The 22,898-nt window shown below is 44.6% G+C and overlaps 1 protein-coding gene across 5 annotated transcripts; it reads left to right on the forward strand.

Moving 5' to 3' along the window:
• Positions 1-2,243: 2,243 nt before the first annotated feature.
• On the forward strand, positions 2,244-21,218 carry ZNF621 (zinc finger protein 621). 5 transcript variants are annotated; one of them, XM_082638165.1, is made up of 5 exons: positions 2,244-3,169; positions 5,687-5,755; positions 15,548-15,674; positions 16,254-16,361; positions 17,910-21,218. In XM_082638165.1, the coding sequence occupies exons 2-5, from the start codon at positions 5,753-5,755 to the stop codon at positions 18,965-18,967; spliced, it is 1,296 nt and encodes a 431-aa protein (XP_082494291.1). In that variant the 5' UTR covers positions 2,244-3,169; positions 5,687-5,752; the 3' UTR covers positions 18,968-21,218. The 5 variants fall into 5 exon arrangements, with proteins under 5 accessions (XP_082494291.1, XP_082494292.1, XP_082494290.1 ...); XM_082638166.1 differs by lacking the exon at positions 5,687-5,755 and having other exon boundaries at positions 2,244-2,618; positions 3,084-3,169; positions 15,490-15,674; XM_082638164.1 differs by lacking the exon at positions 5,687-5,755 and having other exon boundaries at positions 2,244-2,618; positions 3,084-3,169.
• The last annotated feature ends 1,680 nt before the right edge of the window (positions 21,219-22,898 follow it).

The raw sequence follows: 22,898 nt of genomic DNA on the forward strand, positions 1-22,898 counted from the left end.
TTAAGGTTTTAATTTGCTTTCCCTAATGACTTGATGTTGAGCATGTTTTCATGTGCTTACTTGCCTTCCATTATGTCTTTGGTAAAGTCTCTGTTCATATCTTTTGCCTATGTTTTTACTGGCTTTTCTTTTTATTGATCTTTGAGAGGTTTTTATATATTATAGATACAGGTCCTTTTTTGTATATGTGATTTCCAAACATTTTCTCTCAGCTTGTGGTCTGTCTTTTCATTCTCTTAACAATATCTTTTGAAGAACAGAAGCTTTTAATATTGATGAGGTCTAATTTATCAGTTTGTTCCTTTGTGGATTGTGCTTTTAGTGGCATTTTAAAGAAATCTTTGCCTTACCCAATTTTACAAAGGCTTTTTCCTATTTTTCCTTCTAGGAGTTTTATAGTTTTAGATTTTACATTTAGTTCTGTCATCTATTTTGAATTAAACTTTGTATAGGGCATGAGGTATGGATCCAAGTTCCTTCCTCCCTCTCTCTCACGTTCCCTTCCTTTTCAGATGGGTAACTTGTTGTAGCACCATTGTCCATATATGTGTGGGTCTAGTTCCAGATTCTGTTTTGTTCCTGTTTGTTGATCTGTTTGTCCATCTTGATGCCATTAACACACTGCATTAATTACTATAGTTTTTCTAAGTATTGAAGTCATATATTGTTAGTCCTCCTACTTTGTTTTTTGTTGTTTTGGCATTTCCAGGTCCTTTGCATTTCCATATGAATGTTAGAATCAGTTTGTCAATTTCTACAAAATATATCCTGGGATTTTGATTGAGATTGTATTGAATCTATAGATCAATTTTGGTATAATTGACATCTTAATTATATAGACTCTTGATTCATGAACATGGTAAATCTCTCCATTTATTTAGATTTTTAGTAATTTCAGCAATATCTTGTAATTTTTACTGTATAGTAAGTAACTCCTGGGATAGAGTCATATATACAGATATCTAGGGTCATTCTGTCTTCTAGCAGTGGAGGCCAATTTCCCCTTTTAGCTCTGAAGTGCTTGGTGAGTAGGAACCATATATATGGAACTGTGTTCAGTAGACCTATCAGTGGTCAAAGAAAAAGTCTGTTCATGTTGGCAACCACACTGGCAAGAAGTGGTCACTGAGGTAAGGCTACTGTTGACCCATTGATTTTCAGAAGCATCGTTACTGTAGTAACGATGCTAATTAGCTGTTGTCCAGTGGGTAGTACTGTCATTGATTGGCTAGCTTTCAAGGGCATTTGTCACTGATTGGCTCATGTTCTAAAGTTTGGGGCTGCCATTGATTTGATAACTCTCAGAAGCATAGTTGCAGGGGTCACCAAAGTGAGACTGTCACTGTCATTGGCTGATTTTCAGAGCATGTGTGTTGACCCGAAGTTGTGTAAATTAACGGCATTTACTTGTTCTTAAGAGCAATTACTCGTTCGTGGCCTGGAACTTTGGTCAAAGAACAGTCTTTTCCTTTCTTGAATCTGAAAAACAGTCCTTTTAATGTTTCAATTCTCAGCCGCCCCCCCACCCCCCGCCCTTTCCTTTCCTCAGCCCAACCTGCCGGAGAGACTGTGAGGGATTATCCAGATCTTCATTTGTGGAGGTATGATTGTTTTTTTCAGCCAGTGTTGAAATTTAAGTTACTTGCCAGTTAACTAGGTGAAATAGCTGTAAACTACAGAATTTTTGTACTCTATTGAAAAAAGCTAAACACAGGACATTTAGGGCATCCTGCCAAAGTCAAGACAGGACAAAATCATTTAATATAGGACTTGTATATACAGGATGCTTGGCAACCGTAGTCACTGTTATTTTGGTTGTTAAAGGAATCTGCCCTAAAAGGTCCCACACACGCCTAGGTCCTAGGAAGGGAGAGGGCTTTAAAACGGTAGATGGGAACCATGGTTCTCCTAAGGGCTGCCCAGCCTAGGACCCAAGCAGGATGCCTGGTGTGGGCCTCTAGGAGATGACACAACAGAAACCATTCTCCCCGCACCTGCACAGCCCAGGCTCCAGGTGACCCAGGGAATAAAGGCGGCCGACAGCTGATGGGGCAATCGGTTAACTGGGGCCCCACCTAGGTCTAGAGGCCGAGATCTGAGTAGAGCAAGGTTACCTCAGCGCCCTCACAGCCCGCCCTCAGTGGTTGAAGCACAGGGGCGGAGGCACCCGCAGCTTGCTCGGCGGTGCGGCGCCCGCACATGACGTCATGCGCAAGAGCCTGTCCTATTCCCCGCCCCCTCGGGTCACGTGAGGCAGCGCCGCGGGGACCACAGAGATGGGCCGCCTCCGGGCGGCCTAGAGGGGCGCTCGATGCCCCTGCTTGGTTCTGTGTCGGCTTTCGGAGACTCACCGAGAGGTTCTGAGGGGAACAGGCTCGGTTCAGGCGAGTTCTTCGTGCTAGTCTTGTCCGGCGCCAGCTTCCTCGCTTTCCTTAGCGATTCGTCAGCACCCCGCCCCTGAACTCGCCTCTCTGACCCGGTGCACGGGTGTCTGGGCCTCGCAGAAGCCGCCGAGGTGGTTGCGGGGCCTCCTAGAGCCCTGGTCCAGTCCCTTGCCCACCGAGGCGTGATCCTCTTTTTTGTCCTAAAGAAGTTGGCCCAACTGCCTCCCGTGCCCGGTACCGAAGTTTCTGATGTTTGGGGTCTCCTGCTTCCTTGGGTGGAGAGCCCGTTGGGGTCTCCTGTCATCATCACCCACTGGAACACTTGAGTATTTTAGCTCAATCCAGATCCAGCCACCCCTGTCTCCCTTCTCCAAAGGCACGCTTTTTGGGGTCAATGTCATGATCCCTCTAAGCGCTTTTTTAGGTTTTTTTTTGTTCAGACCCAGCACTGTAGGGACAGGATTCGTCTTGGACCCCTAGGTCCGCTCAATGTGAATGGGCCCCGGGACGCTCTTGGGCAGAGCAGGCAGGTGGTGGATTGTCCCGAGGACCAGGCAGTGCAATTCATGAGGAGTTTGGGGCGATCAGCCAGAGCAGGGCTGATAGAGTCTCCCGCCAGTGCTCGAAAGGAAAAGACGGAAGGCGGCTGTGGGTGATGTAGCACAGGGACTATTGCACTCATGGCTCTTCTTCTCTTAGCTTTTAAGGTTCTTGCTCTTCCAAACCCAGAAGACAGTGCACGGAGCCAGGGAACATCAGCCATGCTCCAAACCACTTGGCCTCAGGTGAGCTGAGCTTCTTTTCAGTCTTTTAAAAATCACATGAGCTATCAGGTAATCAGGAAAGGACCAAGAAGGCCTAACTTGGCCAGGCTATGGTTTCCCTCTTGAGTCCATCCCCAGGGCTATGGCTGTAAATACATGGTGGAGGAAATAAGAGTCTCGTGTGTACAGAGTGATGAGTTTGGATGAATAGGTTTAAGTGGAAAAAGGGGGACCCAAGCCAAGAAATTCCCCCTAAATGTGGAAATCCAGATCATGTTCTACAAATAAAAGTTGACAGCACAGATATAGAAAACAGCCTTACCAAAGGGGAAATGAGTTGGGGGGATAAATTAGGAATGTGGGATTTAAAAAAAAAAAAAGGTTGCCTGCCAAGATAAGAGAAATTCTTTTTTTAAAAAAATAAATAAATAAATAATTTATTTTTGGCTGCGTTGGGTCTTCGTTGCTGTGTGCGGGCTTTCTTTAGTTGCGTTGAGTGGGGGCTACTCTTCGTTGCGGTGCGCGGGCTTCTCATTGTGGTGGCTTCTCTTGTTGCGGAGTGTGGGCTCTAAGTGAGTGGGCTTCAGTAGTTGTGGCACGCGGGCTCAGTAGTTGTGGCGCACGGGCTCAGCTGCTCTGCGGCATGTGGGATCTTCCCGGACCAGGGCTCGAACCCGTGTCCCCTGCATTGGCAGGCGGATTCTTAACCACTGTGCCACCAGGGAAGCCCCAGAGAAATTCTTTATTGAAGGGATTGCTCCACAAGTAGTAGATGTATCCCAGAGAGACCAGCATTGTTTTTTCCATATGTGCTTTCTAAATGCTAGGTGCATAGTACTGAATAATGCAGACAGGTTCCCTTTTCTCATGGAGGGTACTTTTACCCAAAACAAATAAGTTACCATAATTACCTGTTGCTAAAGTACAGTGCTTCGTAAAAGTGTGGTCCATACGTGGGCAGCATCAGGATCACCTGGGTGCTCATTAGAATTGCAAATTGTTAGTCCCACCCTAGACGCGGAGTCAGATTGGGGAGGAGGGTAAGTGGGGTCAGCAATCTGTTGTAACAGGCTCTCCAGGTGATTCTTACACACCTTCTCAAATTTGAGAAGCCCCAACGAAGCTACCTTTGAAGGTAGTGGTCAGGGAAGCCCTTATGGAGGTGGTCACGTGACGTTGAGACCTCAAGGATGAGGTAGAAATAGTCTTGAAAACTACTGGAGAAAGAAGTAAAGAAGAGCTTTCCAGAGAGGACAGCAGATGCATCGGCCCTGGGCTGGGAGAGAAAGCTGGGTGTACTCTGGAGACAGGGAGAGGTCAGAGGAAGTAGTTCATTGTGAGGTGGGGCAACTAGGCACATGGCTTGGAGGTCACTGTGAAGACTTTGGTTTCTATTCTGGGTTCAGTAGGAAGACACTAAAGGATTTTAAGCAGGGGAGTTGAAAGGGTTGGATTTATATATTAAAAAGGTTTTCAGCCCGTAGTGGTGCATTGGTTGCAGAAGAGTGTGAGTCGGGATGATATTGCAGTCCAGGTAAGAGATTAAGTATTGCTCTCCCTGCCCCTTTCCCTTTCTTTTTTAGTAGACTTAATTTTTTTAGAGAAGTTTTAGGTTCATAGCAAAATTGAGCAAAAAGCACAGAGTCCCCATATGCTTCCTGGCTCCACACATGTAGAGCCTCCGTCATTATCAGAGTGGTACATTAGTTACAATTGATGATCCTACATTGACACATCATAGTCACATAAAGTCCGTAGCTTGCATTAGGGTTCACTCTTTGTTTTTTTAGTAGATTTAGTTTATTTATTTAATTTATTTTTTGGCTGCGTTGGGTCTTCGTTGCTGCACGCGGGCTTTCTCTAGTTGCAGCGAGCAGAGGCTACTCTTCGTTGCAGTGCGAGGCCTTCTCATTGCAGTGGCTTCTCTTGTTTTGGAGCACAGGCTCTAGGAGCACAGGCTTCAGTAGTTGTGGCACGCGGCCTTCAGTAGATGTGGCTCGTGGGCTCTAGAGCGCAGGCTCAGTAGTTGTGGTGCACGGGCTTAGTTGCTCTGTGGCATACGGGATCTTCCTGGCCAGGGCTCGAACCCATGTCCCCTACATTGGCAGGTGGATTCTTAACCACTGTGCTACCAGGGAAGCCCAGGTTTCACTCTTGGTGTTGTACATTCTATGGGTTACAAATGTGTAATGATATGTATCTATTATTGTAGTATCATACAGAGCCTCTTCACAGGCTCTAAAAATCCTCTGTGTTCTGCCCTCCCTTCCTGGCAACTACTGATCTTTTTGCCTTTTCCAGAATGTTGTGTAGTTGGTATCATACCTTTTCATATTGGTTTTGTTCACTTAGCAGTATTCATTTAAGGTCTTGTGTGACTTTTCATGGCTTGATAGCTTATTTCTTTTTAGTGCTGAGTAATATTCCATTGACTGATTGTACCACAGTTTATTTCTCCATTCACCTACTGAAGGACATCTTGGTTGCTTCCAAGTTTTGGCAATTATGAATAAAGCTATTATAAACATCCTTGTGCAGGTTTTTGTGTGGACGTAAGTTTTCAACTCATTGGGAAGATACCGAGGAGCATGATTGCTGGATCATATGGTAAGAGTATGTTTAGTTTTGTAAGAACGTCTTCCAGAGTGGCCACACCGGTTTGTATTCCTGCCAGCAATGAATGAGCGTTTGTGTTGCTCCACATCCTTGCCAGCATTTGGTATTGTCAGTGTTTTGGATTTTGGCCATCCTAATGGATGTGTAGTGGTATCTCATTGATTTAATTTGCATTTGCCTGAAGACATATGTTGTAGAGCAGGGGTCCCCAACCCCGAGGCCAACAACCGGTACTGGACTGGTCCTGTTAGGAACCAGGCTGCGCAGAAGAAGGTAAGCGGCGAGCAAGTGAAGCTTCATTGGCCGCTCCCCATCCCTTGCATTACCACCTGAACCACCCCCCAACACCCCCGTCCAGTCCGTGGAAAAATTGTCTTCCACGAAACTGGTCCCTGGTGCCAAAAAGGTTAGGGACCACTGTTGTATAGCATCTTTTCATATACCTGTTTGCCATCTGTATAACTTCTTTTTTTTTTTTTTTTGACAGTTTGCTTTATTTATTTATTTATTTTTGGCTGTGTTGGGTCTTCGTTTCTGTGCGAGGGCTTTCTCTAGTTGCGGCGAGCGGGGGCCACTCTTCATCACAGTGCGCGGGCCTCTCACTATCGCGGCCTCTCCCGTTGCGGAGCACAGGCTCCAGACGCGCAGGCTCAGTAATTTTGGCTCATGGGCCCAGTCGCTCCGCAGCATGTGGGATCTTCCCAGACCGGGGCACGAACCCGTGTCCCCTGCATTGGCAGGCAGACTCTCAACCACTGCGCCACCAGGGAAGCCCCTGTATAACTTCTTTGATGAGGTATCTGTTCAGGTCTTTTGCCGATTTTTTGAATCGGGTTGTTCATTTTCTTATTGAGTTTTAAGAGTTCTCTATATACTTGGGATAATAGTCCTTTATTATGTCTTTTAAAATATTTTCTCACTATCTATGGCTTGTAGTCTCGTTTTCTTGAAGTATTATCCTTTTAAGGTAGGGTTTAATTCCCCCTCATCATTTCTTTCAAAAATGTATTTCCTTCAAAACCTTCTCAGCTAGTTTTTCACACTTACTTTTTCCAGATTACTCTAAATGATCCCCTACCCCTGTATAAATCTCATTGATTTTTTGGTGGGGGAGTGGATTTTTTTGAATTCATAGGCAAAATTGGGGTAATTGGCTTCTTTACAAGTTTGAGTCTTCCCATTCAGAAACACTGTATATTTCAATTTATTCAGTTTCTCTTTTATTTATTTTAATAAACATTTAGTTTTCTTGTCTTGGTTTTGCAGGTTTTTGTTAGGTCGGTTCTTAGCTATTTTCATATGAATGGCATCTTATTTTCTCTTTTTTTGTCTTCTAATTGTTTATGGTGGTATTTAGGAAAGCTAATCATTTTTGTTCACTTATCCTATATCTAGCTAACTTAATGAATTATTTTGTCAGTTTTAAATGTTTTTTGTTTATTCTCCTGCCTCTTGGATATTTTTTAGGCAGATAGCTATTTCCTCTGCAAGCAAAGATGTTTATGTTTCTTTCCTACATTTATGCTCTTCCAGTCTTTCACAGAAAGTAGAACTCAGTGCGTGGTAAATTATCAACCATTAACTTTAATGGATGTGCTCTGGCACTTCACTGTTAAGGTGGTATTTGCTATTGTTTTCTGACCTTCATAAATGTAAAAATTTTTATTGGTGATCAAACCATTTTTGAAATTAATTCTTTCAGCAAATTCATATTAATCATCTTGCATCTGCCAGGCCAATGTACTGTGCACTAGTAAACCAATAATGAACAAAACAGAATCCTTCCCTCATGACTTACAACCTGGTGGGGAGAGATAGACAATAAAAGTATAATTTGTCAGATGATGAAAAATACTGTGGAGAAAAATAAAATAAGTTGATGTACATAGTGACCATCCATAGGAGAAAGAAGAATGTATCAACAACCTACCTGTCTTGAAAAAGTAAGTTCTCCTTTAATAATAGGCATTTTTTTGGACTCATGATACCTGCGGTTATTTGACAGCAAGTGGGAAGAACAATTTGGGGAGGAAGATGGTACTGGGTGGAGAAAGTTGTGAGAATAGCTCTGAAGATGTGAGGGAGTGAGGTTTGACTTGCTGCACGCAGAGGTGAACTTTGGTTTACCTGTGAGCCTGTGGTCACTGTCATCAGAAGCCCTTTAATGCCTTGTTGTTGAAGCAGTGATTACTCACAGGACATCATGGTTCTATCTGATGTTTGGATTTGGGGCTCAAGCTATTTGGGGGGCCCTTTGAGCCTCGTCATTGCCCAGCTTAAGGGTCAACTCTCCCTTTGAGAAGTTTCTAAATTTGTTCTTCTCTCAGTGTCTCCTTTTGAACTGAGTTCCCTAGTTCTTATTTGCAAAGGACCCCCTCAGAAGGACCTGAGTGTAGTGCCAGTAGAGTGGCTGGGAGCAGTTTAACTTGCCAGCATTTATGCTTGGGGTATGTTTCTTCCCTGCTTCCCCCAGGAGCAGTTGTGAGAGCATTCCCTTCTCCCTGTCCCCTCTGCTGACTCCAGTGCACAGGCTGCCAGGAGAGACTGGGACACTCAAAGAGTAAGGGGCTTAGCTGAGCCCCTGTGGGTAGGTGTCTTCCTTTTCATTGGGCTGAAAAGAACAAGGCTGACTGCATAGGGTGGTGAGAATCTCCTAGGAGACGGAATCATCTGTGGGGTCATGAAGGTGAAAAGGTGCAGAAGGCAGGAAACCCCTCCAGGCTGAGCCCAGTCTCTGTGGTCTGCACTGTGCTGTCTATAGAAGCAGAGAAGGTAGTCAGTGGACACCGTTAGAAACTGCTCCTACATCTCATGGAAGATGCAGAGGCTCTGGCTCCTAGGATGGTGTGTGCGGTTTTGAAATAGCTGATCCCTCAGTGTAGATTGGGGGAGGGCCCCCACGTGGCCTGGAGGGAGCACAGTAAAGACGGCTTGATACGTAATTTTGGAAGTTGGGTTTGAAAAGATGTTCTCCAAAGATGGGGCAACACCAGGTTATGATGAGGTTCAGGGGTTAGCTATGTGTTTGGAGAAGTTCATGAGCCCCTGTCGGAGGCAGCATGCTATGTGGGAAGAGCCCAGGTTTGCTGTTTGACAGGTTTGTGTTGAAGTCCCAGCTGTGTCACTTCCTGGCTGTGTGATCTTGGGCAAAGTAATCAATTTTTCTGAATCTTAGTTTCATCCTTTGAAAAATGGGAGTAACAACTATGACTTCATATATATGTTGTAAAAAGTAAATGAAAGACAAGATTTTTTTGATGTGGACCATTTTTAAAGTGTTTATTGAATTTGTTACAGTATTGCTTCTGTTTTATGTTTTTGGTTTTTTGGCCACGAGGCATGTTGGATTTTAGCTCCCTGACCAGGGATTGAACCCACACCCACTGCATTATAAGGTGAAGTCTTAACCACTAGACCACCAGGGAAGTCCCAAAGACAAGATTTAAAAGTACCCACCCAATGGGGCTTCCCGGTGGTGCAGTGATTAAGAATCCGCCTGCCAGTGCAGGGGACACAGGTTCGAGCCCTGGTCCGGGAAAATCCCACATGCCGCGGAGCACCTAACCCCATGCGCCACAACTACTGAGCCTGCACTCTAGAGCCCGCAAGCCACAACTACTGAGCCCATATGCCACAACTACTAAAGCCCGTGTGCCTAGAGCCTGTGCTCCACAACAAGAGAAGCCACCACAATGAGAAGCCTGTGCACCACAACAAAGAGTAGCCCCCACTCACCGCAACTAGAGAAAGCCCGCATGCAGCAACGAAGACCCGATGCAGCCAAAAATAAATAAATAAATGAATGAATGAATTAATAAAGTAAAATAGATATATTAAAAACAAAAAAACGTACCCACCCAGGAGCCTGATGCCTAGGGGCTAATCCACAAATATGAGTTCCCTTCACTCTTCAGAAGATGGAGGTGGCCCAAGGGAGACAGAGGGGGCACACTTTGGCAGGTGGGATGGAGCTCAAGACAGGGGGACATGCCTGTGCCCAGAGATAAGCACATAGCCAGCCTTCTTTGAAGACAAGTAGTTTGGAGGAGAGGCCACAATGGGCAGGCTGCAGGTTTCCTTCAAGAGAGCTAGCTTTCTGATAAGGTAAGAAGGTATAAAAAGAAATTTGTAAAATACTGGGACTATTTTTTTTTTTTTTTTTTTTTTGCCGTACACGGGCCTCTCACTGCTGTGGCCTCTCCCGTTGCGGAGCACAGGCTCCGGACGCGCAGGCTCAGTGGCCATGGCTCACGGGCCCAGCCGCTCCGCGGCATGTGGGATCCTCCCAGACCGGGGTGCAAACCCGCGTCCCCTGCATCAGCAGGTGGGCTCTCAACCACTGTGCCACCGGGGAAGCCCTATTTTTTTTTAATATATCTTTATTGGAGTATAATTGCTTCACAGTACTGTGTTAGTTTCTGTTGTACAACAAAGTGAATCAGCCGTATGCATACATATATCCCCATATCCCCTCCCTCTTGAGCCTCCCTCCCACCCTCCCTATCCCACCCCTCTAGGTTATCGAAAAGCACTGAGCAGATCTCCCTGTGCTATGTGGCTGCTTCCCACTAGCTATCTACCTTACGTTTGGTAGTGTATATATGTCAGTGCTACTCTCTCACTTCGTCCCAGCTTCCCCCTCCCCTGCCGTGTCCTCAAGTCCATTCTCTATGTCTATGTCTTTATTGTGCCCTGCCACTAGGTTCATCAGTACCTTTTTTTTTTTTAGATCCATATATATGTGTTAGCATACGGTATTTGTTTTTCTCTTTCTGACTTACTTCACTCTGTATGACAGCCTCTAGGTCCATCTGTCTCACTACAAATAACTCAATTTTGTTCCTTTTTATGGCTGAGTAATATTCCATTTATATATATGTGCCATATCCTCTTTATCCACTCATCTGTTGATGTACATTTAGGTTGGTTCCATGTCCTGGCTATTGTAAATAGTGCTGCAGTGAACAGTGTGATACATGTCTCTTTTTGAATTGTGGTTTTCTCAGGGTATATGCCCAGTAGTGGGATTGCTGGTTCATATGGTAGTTCTATTTTTAGTTTTATAAGGAACCTCCATACTGTTCTCCATATGTATGATATTGATATTATAAATGTATCAATTTACATTCCCACCAACAGTGAAGGAGGGTTCTCTTCACCACATCCTTTCCAGCATTTATTGTTTCTAGATTTTTTGATAATGGCCATTCTGACCAGTGTGAGGTGATACCTCATTGGAGTTTTGATTTGCATTTCTCTAATAATTAGTGATGCTGAGCATCTTTTCATGTGTCTCTAGGCCATCTGTATGTCTTCTTTGGTGAAATATCTACTTAGGTCTTCTGCCCATTTTTTAATTGAATTGTTTGTTTTTTTGTTATTGAGCTCCATGAGCTGTTTGTATATTTTGGAGCTTAATCCTTTGTCCATTGTTTCATTTGAAAATATTTTCTCCCATTCGGAGGGTTGTCTTTTCATCTTGTTTATGGTTTCCTTTGCTGTGCAAAACCTTTTAAGTTTAATTAGGTCCCATTTTGTTTATTTTTGTTTTTCCATTACTCTAGGAGGTAGGTCAAAAAAGATCTTGCTGTGGTTTATGTCAGAGTGTTTCTCCTATGTTTTCCTCTAAGAGTTTTATAGTGTCTGGTCTTACATTTAGGTCTTTAATCCATTTGGAGTTTATTGTTGCGTATGGTGTTAGGGAGTGTTCTAATTTCATTCTTTTACATGTACCTGTCCAGTTTTCCCAGCACCACTTATTGAAGAGGCTGTCTTTTCTTCATTGTATGTTCTTGCCTCCTTTGTCATAAATTAGGTGACCATATGTGTGTGGGCTTAACTCTGGGCTTTCTATCCTGTGGGTCTTTTTCTTCTCTTGTGTTTCCTGCCTAGAGAAGTTTCTTTAGCATTTGTTGTAAAGCTGGTTTGGTGGTACTGAATTCTCTTAGCTTTTGCTTGTCTGAAAAACTTTTGATTTCTCTGTCGAATCTGAATGAGTTCCTTGCTGGGTAGAGTAATTTTGGTTGTAGATTTTTCTCTTTCATCACTTTAAGTTTATCGTGCCACTCTCTTCTGGTCTGCAGAGTTTCTGCTGAAAAATCAGTTGATAACCTTATGGGGATTCCCTTGTATGTTATTTGTTGCTTTTCCCTTGCTGCTTTTAATTTTTTTTTCTTTGAATTTAATTTTTGTTAGTTTGATTAATATGTGTCTTGGTGTATTTTTCCTAGGGTTTATCCTGTATGGGACTCTGTGCTTCCTGGACTTGGGTGACTATTTCCTTTCCCATGTTAGGGAAGTTTTTGACTATAATTCAGACCCTTTCTTTTTCTCTTCTTCTTCTGGGACCCCTATAATTCAAATGTTGGTGTGTTTAGTGTTGTCCCAGAGGTCTCTGAGATTGTGTTCAATTCTTTTCATTCTTTTTTCTTTATTCTGCTCCTCTGCAGTTTATTTCCACTATTTTGTCTTCCAGCTCACTTATTCATTCTTCTGCCTCAGTTATTCTGTTATTGATTCCTTCTAGTGTATTTTTCATTTCAGTTATTGTGTTGTTCATCTCTGTTTGTTCTTTAGTTGTTCTAGATCTTTGTTAAACATTTCTTGTATTTTCTCAGTCCTTGCCTCCATTCTATTTCCGAGATTCTGGATCATCTTTACTATCATTACTCTGAATTCTTTTTCAGGTAGATTGCCTATTTCCTCTTCATTTATTTGGTCTTGTAGGTTTTTACCTTGTTCCTTCATGTGTGACATATTATATTGCCATCTCCTTTTTTTTTTTTTTCCTTTTTTTTTTTGTGAGTGGGATTGTGTTCCTGTCTCACTGGTTGTTTGGCCTGAGGCTTCCAACACTGGAGTTTGTAGGATGTTGGGTAGAGCTGGGTCTTGGTGCCAAGATGAGGACCTCTGGGAGACCTCCCTGCGATGACTATTCCCTGGGGTCTGAGGTTCTGTGTTAGTCCAGTGGTTCAGACTCGGAGCTCCCACCGCAAGAGCTTCAGCCCGACGCCCAGCTCGTGAACCAAGATCCCGCAAGCCACGCAAGGTGGCGCAAAAAAAAAAAGAAAAAAGAAAAAGGAGAACTGTAACAAAGTAAAAAATAAAATTAAACTAGGAAACTAACAGATATGTTAGAAAAAATATAAAAATAAAAATATAGATGAAACAACAACCAGAAGGTAAAACAGAACCACAATAGTAAAAACAAGGAGTAGAAAAAAAAAAAAGGTGGAAAAGGCCTTGGCTCTGGAAGGCACAGCCTAAGCAGGGGCAAGGTTTGGGTGGGGGGCAGGGCCTATGCTTAGGACCCACAGGGCTGGAAAAGGCCCTGATGGGTGTGGGGGGTGGGGCTTAGGCTCAACAGAACAGAAGGGGCCCAGGTGTACCTCTCACCTCTGGTTTCAGAGGGTGGGTGACCCCACTTGGGAGCTCAGCAGGCATCCTGGGCCCGAGTGGGCAGAGCAAACACCCTCGCTCCTCTCCTGCTCCTCCAGTCCCGGAGGGCCCCTCCCGCCTGCCTCTCCTGTTCTCCCCAGTCTCCCTCCCCAGGACCCATGCAGCCTGGAGTGGGCTTTGGAGGGCTGGGGAATCAGCCTAGGAGCTTAGCAGTCTCTGTGGGCCCGAGTGGGTGGTGCATACGCCCTCTGCTCCTCTCCTGCTCCTCTGGTCCTGGAGATTGGGCAGGGGAAACACTGCGTGTGCTCCCCATGATCCGAGCCCCTGAGGGTCCCACCAGTCATGGGAACCCCTCCCCCCTCTCAGCCACCCTTCAGGGCCGCCAGTCCTATCCAGCCTCCACTTCTCCTTCCCCCTCAGTCCCCCCACGTCCTACTGGTTCACTTGGGGCTTATACCCATCTCCTTGGGCATCGGGGTCCCCCAGCAGTGTCTGGCAGGTGCCCTAGTTGTGGGGAGAGGCAAACTCTGCGTCTTCCCACACCACCATCTTCCTGATGCTTCCTAATTTTTATTTTATTACGGCGTATAGTTGATTAACCATGTTGTGTTAGCTTCAGGTGTACAGCAAAGTGATTCTGTTATATATATACAAGTATCTTTTCCTTTTCAAATTCTTTACCCATTTAGGTTATTACAGAATGTTGAGCAGAGTTCCCTGTGCTATACATTGGGTCCTTGTTGGATATCTGTTTTAAATATAGCAGTGTGTACATGTCAATCCCAAACTCCCAATCCATCCCTTCCCCCCACTGCCAGTCCCCTGGTAACCATAAGTTCATTCTCTAAGTCTGTGAGTCTGTTTCTGTTTTGTAAATAAGTTAATTTGTATCTTTTTTTTTAGATTCTGCATATAAGCAATATCATATGGTATTTGGCTTTCTCTAACTTACTTCACTTAGTATGATAATCTCCAGGTCCATCCATGTTGCTGCAAATGGCACTATTTCATTCTTTTTAATGGCTGAGTAATATTCCATTATGTATATGTACCACATCTTCTTTATTCATTCTTCTCTCAATGGACATTTAGGTTGCTTCCATGTCTTGGCTATTGTAAACAGTGCTGCAGTGAACATTGGGGTGCATGTGTCCTTTCAAAACATGTTTTTCTCCAGATATATGCCCAGGAGTGGGATTGCTGGATCATATGGTAGCTCTATTTTTAGGTTTTTAAGGAACCTCCATACTGTTCTCCATAGTGGCTGTTACCAATTTACATTCCCACCAACAGTGTAGTGGGTTCCTTTCTGTCCACACCCTCTCCAGCATTTATTGTTAGATTTTTTGTTAATGGCCATTCTGATTGGTGTGAGGTGAATCTCATTGTAGTATTGATTTGCGTTTCTCTAATAATCAGAGATGCTGAGCATCTTTTCATGTGCCTCTTGGCCATTTGTATGCCTTCTTTGGAGAAATGTCTATTTAGGTCTTTTGCCCATTTTTGGATTGGATTGTTTGTTTTTTTTAATATTGAGTTTCATGAGCTGTTTGTAAATTTTGGAGATTAATCCCTTGTTGGTCACATCGTTTGCAAATATTTTCTCCCATTCTGTGGGTTGTCTTTTTGTTTTGTTTATGGTTTCCTTTGCTGTGCAAAAGCTTTTGAGTTTAGTTAGGTCTCATTTGTTTATTTTTGTTTTTATTTCCATTACTTTAGGAGATGATCAGAAAAGATCGTGCTGTGATTTATGTCAGAGAGTGTTATGCCTATGTATTCCTCTAAGAGTTTTATAGTATCTGGTCTTACATTTAGGTCTTTAATCCATTTTGAGTTTATTTTTGTGTATCGTGTTAAAGAATGTTCTAACTGCACTGGGACTATTCCTAAGGAGTGGCTCCTCTGCGCATAGTGGAAGCTGTTGGGGAAGGCCAGGAGAAGCTGGGGCAGGGAGTACATGTGGCCGTGCATATGTACTTCGGCTGAGTGGAGACAGAGAGAGTGGTTGGTGTACAGAAAATTAGGTGACAGGTTAAGAGTACATGAGGGCAGCAGGTGCTAGAGGGACAGATCCATGGAGAAATGAACAAAGGGGTTGATGCAGTTACCAGGCAGGAGAGCCCCAGATGCCAAGTTATGAGGTTAGGATGACAGTTTGGAGCCCCAGAGCTGAGTAGGTGGGAGAGCATTGGCGTACCGAGTCTGGAGGTGGGAACACTGGCTGAGGACTGGCCTCTGGCTGGGGTGCTGAATGCTCTTGTCCATAGAGCAAACCTTCCACGAGGCTCAGAGTCACAGACCCTGGCAGGTCCATCTCTTCCCTGCAGCTCAGACTGCCCCCTTCTGGCCCTCGCTCAAGGCTTCAGCAGGAACCTGTTGTTTCAGGAGCCAGTGACCTTTGAGGATGTGGCTGTGTACTTTACCCAGAACCAGTGGGCCAGCCTGGAGCCTGTGCAGAAGGCCCTGTACAGGGAGGTGATGCTGGAGAATTATGCAAATGTGGCTTCCCTGGGTAAGGTCTCTCTCAGTGGCCCTCTGTGATAGTTTCACGTCTTCTCAGATGTCTTGGGGATTCTAGTAGTCCTTAGGTTTGATGGCTCCAGAGGGGAGTTCTGCACTCATCAGCCTTTGGAGATGCTGGGTGGGGAAATCCCAGGTTCCCTTTGGCTTTGAAATTGGACTTCATTACTTCCCAGGGAAGAGCATGGTTCTGGACCCTGAGGGAGAGGATTCTCCTGGGTACCCCCAGGAGACCTCTGTTCCTCCATCCTTCCAGTGTTGTGGGATTTGGGCCCTCTCCTGTGTGGAGGAGCCTCCCAGGATATCAGTACATACATCCTTCCTGAAGGGATTTCCTTCCTTCTGAGTCAGGGTGAGCTTTCACTTTCTCCCTGAGGAGAATCACTATCTCCCTGGCCCTACCTTGGAGCACAGTTTGGACCCCTTCCTCAGAACCCCTGGTGGCCCATTGGTCCCCTGGGCAGTCCACTTCTCCCCTCCTCAACTAGCCCACGATGGGGTGGGCAGAGAGATCTCAGGAACAGCTCTGGATGTCTCCTCTCAACTTGTCTCTCTCTCTTTCTTGCTGGAGAAGCACTTCCATTCCCCACACCTGTTCTGATCTCCCAGCTGGAGAGAGGGGAAGCACCATGGGGCCCAGATCCCTGGGAAGCAGAGATTTTGAGAGGCATCTGTCCAGGTGAGTAAGAGGACCTAGTGCTTTCTGGTTTGCCTTCCTGGTTTACTAGAAATATTTCTCCTGCAGCAGAGAACAAAGCTCCCTGTAGTTTTTATAAGGTAGTACTCAGTACACTCTCTGACCTTTTTCGAGTTCCCGCACTGAGCCCGGAAGGACCATTCCCTAGGAATGCATAGCTGCACGCTGTCCATATCCACATGGCTATCCTCCCACGGAAAAGCTGTGACCCACTACCTCTGAAACCACCTCTTTTCTCACTTACCAGCGAAAATATTTAATTTTATGCCAATTTTCATGGCAAAGAAGCAGGGTTTTAGCCATACTTTTAAGGAAAATATTATTCTGTGGGTCAAACTGATTTATCTGTGCCATAGCTATGATTTTATTTGCCTCTTTAGTGTTTAAATCATGTTTAGTATTTAAAAGTTCCTGATGTCATAATCTTGAGGTTTACGATGTATTTGTTTTCTATAGGGCTATAGAAGAAAGGGCAAGAATATTCCCCCAATACAACACCCAACACACCCACCCACCCTAAAATTTCCCAGAGACTGCTTACCAGTCCTGGGAGCTTTTGTTTACTTGGGTTTTCTTTCTTTTAGGAAGAAAGCTTCCAGGCCTCATTTCTCACACATACTGTGACGTTGTAAATAGTGGTTCCTTTAGCAGTAATACCACTGTGGCCTACAGCTCTCCGATTGACTTGTGTTCTGGCTGACTTTCTGAACGAACTAATGTTTTATCCCAGAATATTATGTGGATTTTTTTTTTTTTTTTTTTGGCCGTGCTGTGAGGCTTGTGGGATCTTAGTTCCCCGACCAGGGATTGAAGCTGGGCCCTCAGCAGTGAGAACACGGAGTCCTAACCACTGGAATACCTATGTGGAATATTTAAAAGTAGAATTGTCAGGCCATTATTTAGAATTCGGGATATGGGGTGGTTTCCTGGCTTCCAGGTGGGGCACTGGGATCCATTGTTTCTCTGTGTGTGTTACCGCGCTGCTCAGCTACTCATCTCACGGGTGTCTTTTCCCTTCTTCGAGGTCTCCCTCTTTCTCTTTTTAAAACCTGTTTCCATTGCTTGCTGATTCCTCTCACCTCTCCCACTTTTTTTTCTTTTTTTCCCCTCCTGCCTCTTTTCCTTACCCCCCTCCCCTTTTTTAACTGGCTGTGCTGCATCGCTTGCGAGACCTTAGTTCCCCAACCAGGGATTGAACCTGAGCCCCCTGCAGTGGAAGCATGGCGTCCTAACCACTGGACCGCCAGGGAGGTCCCCTTCCCATTCTCATTCTGCACATTTCACCTGCCCTGGTTCATTCCCCAGCCCTTCCTTATAAGAGGCACTCCCTGGACTGGTTCCAGTGTCGTCACTTCTCCAGTTATATGTTATTGTTTTTCTTTTTCTCTCTCATCCTCCTTTATGGATGCTTGTAGCCATCTTATGGGTATATTTTTAAAAAATCACTTCCTACGAGAGAAAATCAGGACCACTGGATCCTATTTCCCTTCCAGTTCAGTAACGAGGAACACTTGTGGTTTCTTTGGTCAGGTGGTGAGTCCTGGACTAAGACAGAAGAGCCAGTGGTAAAGCAGGAAGCCCCTGAAGAAACAGAGGTGCACAGCATGCCAGTGGGAGGGCTTTTCAGAAACATGTCTCAGCACTTTGATTTTAAAAGCAAGGCACCATGGCAGACTTTCAGTCTGAATCCCAATCTAATACTTCGAGGTGGAATGAAGTTCTACGAGTGTAAAGAATGTGGGAAGATCTTCAGATATAACTCAAAGCTCATTCGGCATCAGATGAGCCACACTGGGGAGAAGCCCTTCAAATGTAAGGAATGTGGCAAAGCTTTCAAGTCCAGCTATGACTGTATCGTACACGAGAAAAATCACATCGGCGCAGGACCCTACGAATGTAAGGAGTGTGGCAAAGGTCTGAGCTCCAACACAGCCTTGACCCAGCATCAGCGCATCCACACGGGCGAGAAGCCCTATGAGTGTAAGGAGTGCGGCAAGGCCTTCCGTCGGAGCGCAGCCTACCTTCAGCATCACAGGCTACACACTGGGGAGAAACTCTATAAATGTAAGGAATGTTGGAAAGCTTTTGGGTGTAGGTCACTCTTTATCGCCCACCAGAGAATTCACACCGGTGAGAAACCCTACCAGTGTAAGGAGTGTGGCAAGGCGTTCACCCAGAAGATTGCTTCCATTCAGCATCAGAGAGTTCACACCGGAGAGAAGCCTTATGAGTGTCAGGCATGTGGGAAAGCCTTCAAGTGGTACGGCAGCTTTGTTCAGCATCAGAAACTGCACCCCGTGGAGAAGAAGCCTGGCAAGGCTCTCGGGCCGTCCGTGCTGTGTCCCCAGGGCCCCTCTTCAGCCTTAGCTGCCATGCCTTTCCAGGGCCCCTGCTCTGCTCCGGCTGTGGCCATGCCTTCACTGGCCTTGCCACACACTGTCCTCATTCCTGCCTCCGGGCCCGTGTTAATGCTGCTGCCCACCTCTGGAGTCCCTTCTTCTGTCCAGATTGTACGAGTCTTCCAGGGTCTTCCTCCCACTGTGAAGCCTTCCCCAGTTATTCTGACCCCTTCTCCTCACCCCTCGTGACCTCTGTCTTGGCACTTCTCTGGCTGTTACACACAGCAGATCTCCAACCTAACTTAGGCTTGATTTGTGGCTTTTACACTGTACGTGTGTTACAGCTGTTGCGGCATAAACGCCATTGTAATCGAGATATATTTAAAGACTGTGTTTGTATGATATATTCTGTTTTTTTTCTGGGTAGAAAATGGAAATACTTGACCTTCATATTGGTCCCTTTCAGGCTTGAACAGTAACGGTCATGTCTGCATTGTGGGGCTGCTGGTGGTCGAAGTGCTAATAGGACGCTTTGGTGAATTAGGGACGTTTGAGAGAGAGGACATCCCCGTATTAGGCCCCTGTGATTAGAGAGAAGCAGCCTGGGAGAAACAGAGGAGGCATTTAAGACCTGTCAGAGTTGAGAATTGGAATGAGCTTCCAACCATGGCCTTTAGAAATGAATGCAGATTGTTCAGTGGGTGAAGGTGTGGTGTATTCATGCAGTTGAAGTTGGGTTGCTATTGACACAGATCATTGAGGATCTTGTACGTCTCTGCAAAAGATCATTTGAAATAACCAATTTTTTAAAAAAGAAAACATACAGTGATAACAATCATTTATATGATGAATAGCAATCATGTCTTTAAACATGAAGTTGTTTTTTTTTAATCTTTAGCTTTGCTTTTGATATCTAGATGTTTCCTTGTAACTTTGGTTTCCTAAGTAAATATACACCAAGACATTCATCTTTGCTCCATCTGTTGCATAAATTTTTCTTGGTGTGCATTCTGGTTTCCTGTTTGCAAGCACTGGTTTCTACATTGACTTTTCTCCAAATTGTAAACATGAACTTTGGCAAATTACTAAAGAAATAGGAGCAACTGATTTGGGGGAAATCTGAATATGCCTGCAGAATTGTATTTTAGGAATAAAGAGGGCTATGTAACTGGTCAGTGGTTAAGCTTATGTGACAGGTTAGTGAAGTGGAATTTTGGATTGCTCTTCCTTTTGACCTTAGGTGAGAATCTTTTATAACTGTGCAAAGGACTGTGTGAAGTAATTCCTGGAAAAAGAACTTGAGTTATGCGTTACAGGCACACCTTGTTTTATTGTGCTTCACTTTTTCCATTTCACAGATACTGTTTTTTTACAAATTGAAGGTTTGTGACAGAACTGCATTGTTGGATAATGGCTAAGATTTTTTAGCAATAAAGTATTTTTTAATTAAGGTATGTTCTTTTTTTTAGACAATGCTATTACATACTTCATAGACTATAGTGTAAACAACTTTTATATGCACTGGGAAACCAAAAAATTCGTGTGGCTTGCTTTCTTGCTATATTTGCTTTATTGTGGTGGTCTGGAACTGAACCAGAAGTATCTCTGAGGTCTGCCTGTATTAGCACTAATATAAAGTAAACCCTTAAATGTTGATGGAAGGGACCATAACATTTTTTTAAAGTTGCTTTTGCTGTCTACATGTGTCTCCATTGCAGTTAACAGAAAAACCTTTACATTAGTGTTTCTTAAACTTTACCATGTGTCTGAATAAGCTGGTATAAAAAGAGTAATTTTCTGGCCTAACTCTCAGAGATTCTGATTTTGGATATCCATGGTGATGCCCAGACCTTTAGTGTGGACCACACTTTGAGAGAGGTGCCTTGAGCAGCAAATGCCTGGGGAGTGTACCTTGATAAAGGGCTTGCCCTATTTCACAGTGATCTTCAAGAGAGAAACCTCTAAAAGTAGCTTAGGTGGTATCAGTTTAGAAGAAAAGAGAAAAGTAAGTGAAATTTGGTCTGTAGGGAAAAAAAGAAAGGGGCAAAGAGAACTGATGTAGCTTATGAAGAGTTCTTGAGGTCTCCAATGCCAGAAGGTTCGTGGGGTTGACATTGGTTACCTTTTGCTGTTTTTGTGGTTTATTTGCATGTTCGATGAAAGAATGAGGACATTTTTTTTCTTATATTAAGTTAGTACACTTCAGACTAGCTCTTGGGTTAAAGAGAGCGCAAAGTGAAAGCTGCAGATGATTTAGAATTGAACAACAGTAAGAATAGATCATAGCAGGGTCTAGGGGATGTGGCGAAAGGTGGTACTTGGAGCAATGTTTACAGTCTTGGCTGCATTCTTTAGAAAATGAGTTTGAAGGCTTGCAATTCAGAAGGTTGGGGTGGGGGGTGGGATGGTGGTGGGAAACAAAAAAATTAACCAAAAACTAAAAACCAAACAAACAGACCACCAGCCCCCTTCCCAATAAACTTAGAAATAAGATACACAACAGAGTTTGGTGTTTATTTATTTATTTATTTACTTAATTTATTTTTGGCTGCATTGGGTCTTAGTTGTGCCACGCAGGATCTTCATTGAGGCAGGCGGGATCTTTCATTGTGGCACGGGCTTCTCTCTTGTTGTGGCATGTGGGTTTTCTCTTCTCTAGTTGTGGTGTGCAGGCTCCAGGGCGCGTGAGCTCTGTAGTTGTGGTGCACAGGGTCCAGAGCGTGTGGGCTCTCTAGTTGAGGCGCACGAGCTCAATAGTTGTGGCGCATGGGCTTAGTTGCTCCGCGGCATGTGGGATCTTAGTTCCCTGACCAGGGATTGAACCTGCATCCCCTGCATTGCAAGGCGGATTCTTTCCCACTGGACCACCAGGGAAGTCCCCAGGGTTTCGTGAAGATGGCAGTTGAACATGTTAGCATTTCACCCTCCTGAAACTCCACTAAGACAGTAAAGAGATTAAAAATTAAAAAGCATAAACTCAGAAGAACAATGAAAATAAGCTGATGACAACATTTTGGAAGCTCAAAATCAGGTGAAAGAGTTGTGACTTTTAGCAGAGCTGAGAAAGGTAAATCCTAAGCCACATTGCAGGAAGCTGAGCAGCAACCCATGTGGCAGAATTCCCAGAAAGGCTTAGGAGCTGAAGATTCAGAAACCTCTGGAAGAAGGGGATGCTGGTGGGGTGAAGAACAGGAAAATTGGCTAAAAGTCTTTAAGAAGCACTTAGATTCCTGGTCACTTCCCCACCTCTCTCTTCTCTGGAGCAGTGTAGCAGGAATTTTGAATGTTGGGGAACCACACTGAATGTTAGGTCCTTCTCTGTCACCCCCTCACCTTCTACTCCTGGTTCTATCCAGAACCTGCTAATAGACTTGTGCACCTTCTAGGCTGGAAATCAGAACTTTCTTTGGGAGATCTGATCAAGTCAAGTGAAGAGACCAGTGATTCCTCAGTAAAATAGCTCCACACAGAAGTGCCAACTGTGCACGCAGAGCTTCTCACCAGCTTTTTGACGCTCCATTTTTTAAAAATATTAATGAATTTATTTATTTTTGGCTGCATTGGGTCTTCACTGCCGTGCGTGGGCTTTTCTCTGGTTGCGGTGAGCAGGGGCTACTCTTCGTTGCGGCGCGCCGGCTTCTCATTGCGGTGGCTTCTCTTGTTGCAGAGCATGGGCTCCAGGCACACAGGCTTCAGTAGCTGTGGCACGTGAGCTCAGTAGTTGTGGCTCGCGGGCTCTAGAGCGCAGGCTCAGTAGCTGTGGCGCACGGGCTTAGTTGCTCCGTAGTATGTGGGATCTTCCCAGACCAGGGCTCGAACCCGTGTCCCCTGCATTGGCAGGCGGATTCTTAACCACTGTGCCACCAGGGAAGTCCTCCATTTTTAAATATAAAAAAAAAAGCCAAGGATGTGAAAAAGGCTGAAGCAGAGGGGGAATAAAAGCCCAATTGAAACAGACTATGCAGGAAGAAGAAAATTTAGCATCCTAAGGTTACAGAAGATGTTTGCAACTAACCCTGAGACAATAGATTGCTGTAAAAAAGGAAAATTCATAGAACAAAAAAGAACTCTTGAAAACTGAAAGTTGATATCAGAAATGAGACACTCAGTGTCAGCATTGGAAAATAAAGTCAAGGGAATCACCCAGAAAGTATAACAAGAAGAGGTGAAAGTGGTAAAA

Source organism: Mesoplodon mirus (genome assembly GCF_964341445.2).
Source record: "Mesoplodon mirus genome assembly, chromosome: 12".
In the NCBI taxonomy this organism is placed as follows: Eukaryota; Metazoa; Chordata; class Mammalia; order Artiodactyla; family Ziphiidae; genus Mesoplodon; species Mesoplodon mirus.

Coding starts and splice junctions, on each gene's coding strand:
- ZNF621 (XM_082638162.1), top strand. CDS start 3,065: ATGGCTCTTCTTCTCTTAGCTTTTAAGGTTCTTGCTCTTCCAAACCCA. Junction 3,170..15,547: donor TCCAAACCACTTGGCCTCAG/GTGAGCTGAGCT, acceptor CTGTTGTTTCAG/GAGCCAGTGACCTTTGAGGA. Junction 15,675..16,253: donor TGCAAATGTGGCTTCCCTGG/GTAAGGTCTCTC, acceptor TTCTTGCTGGAG/AAGCACTTCCATTCCCCACA.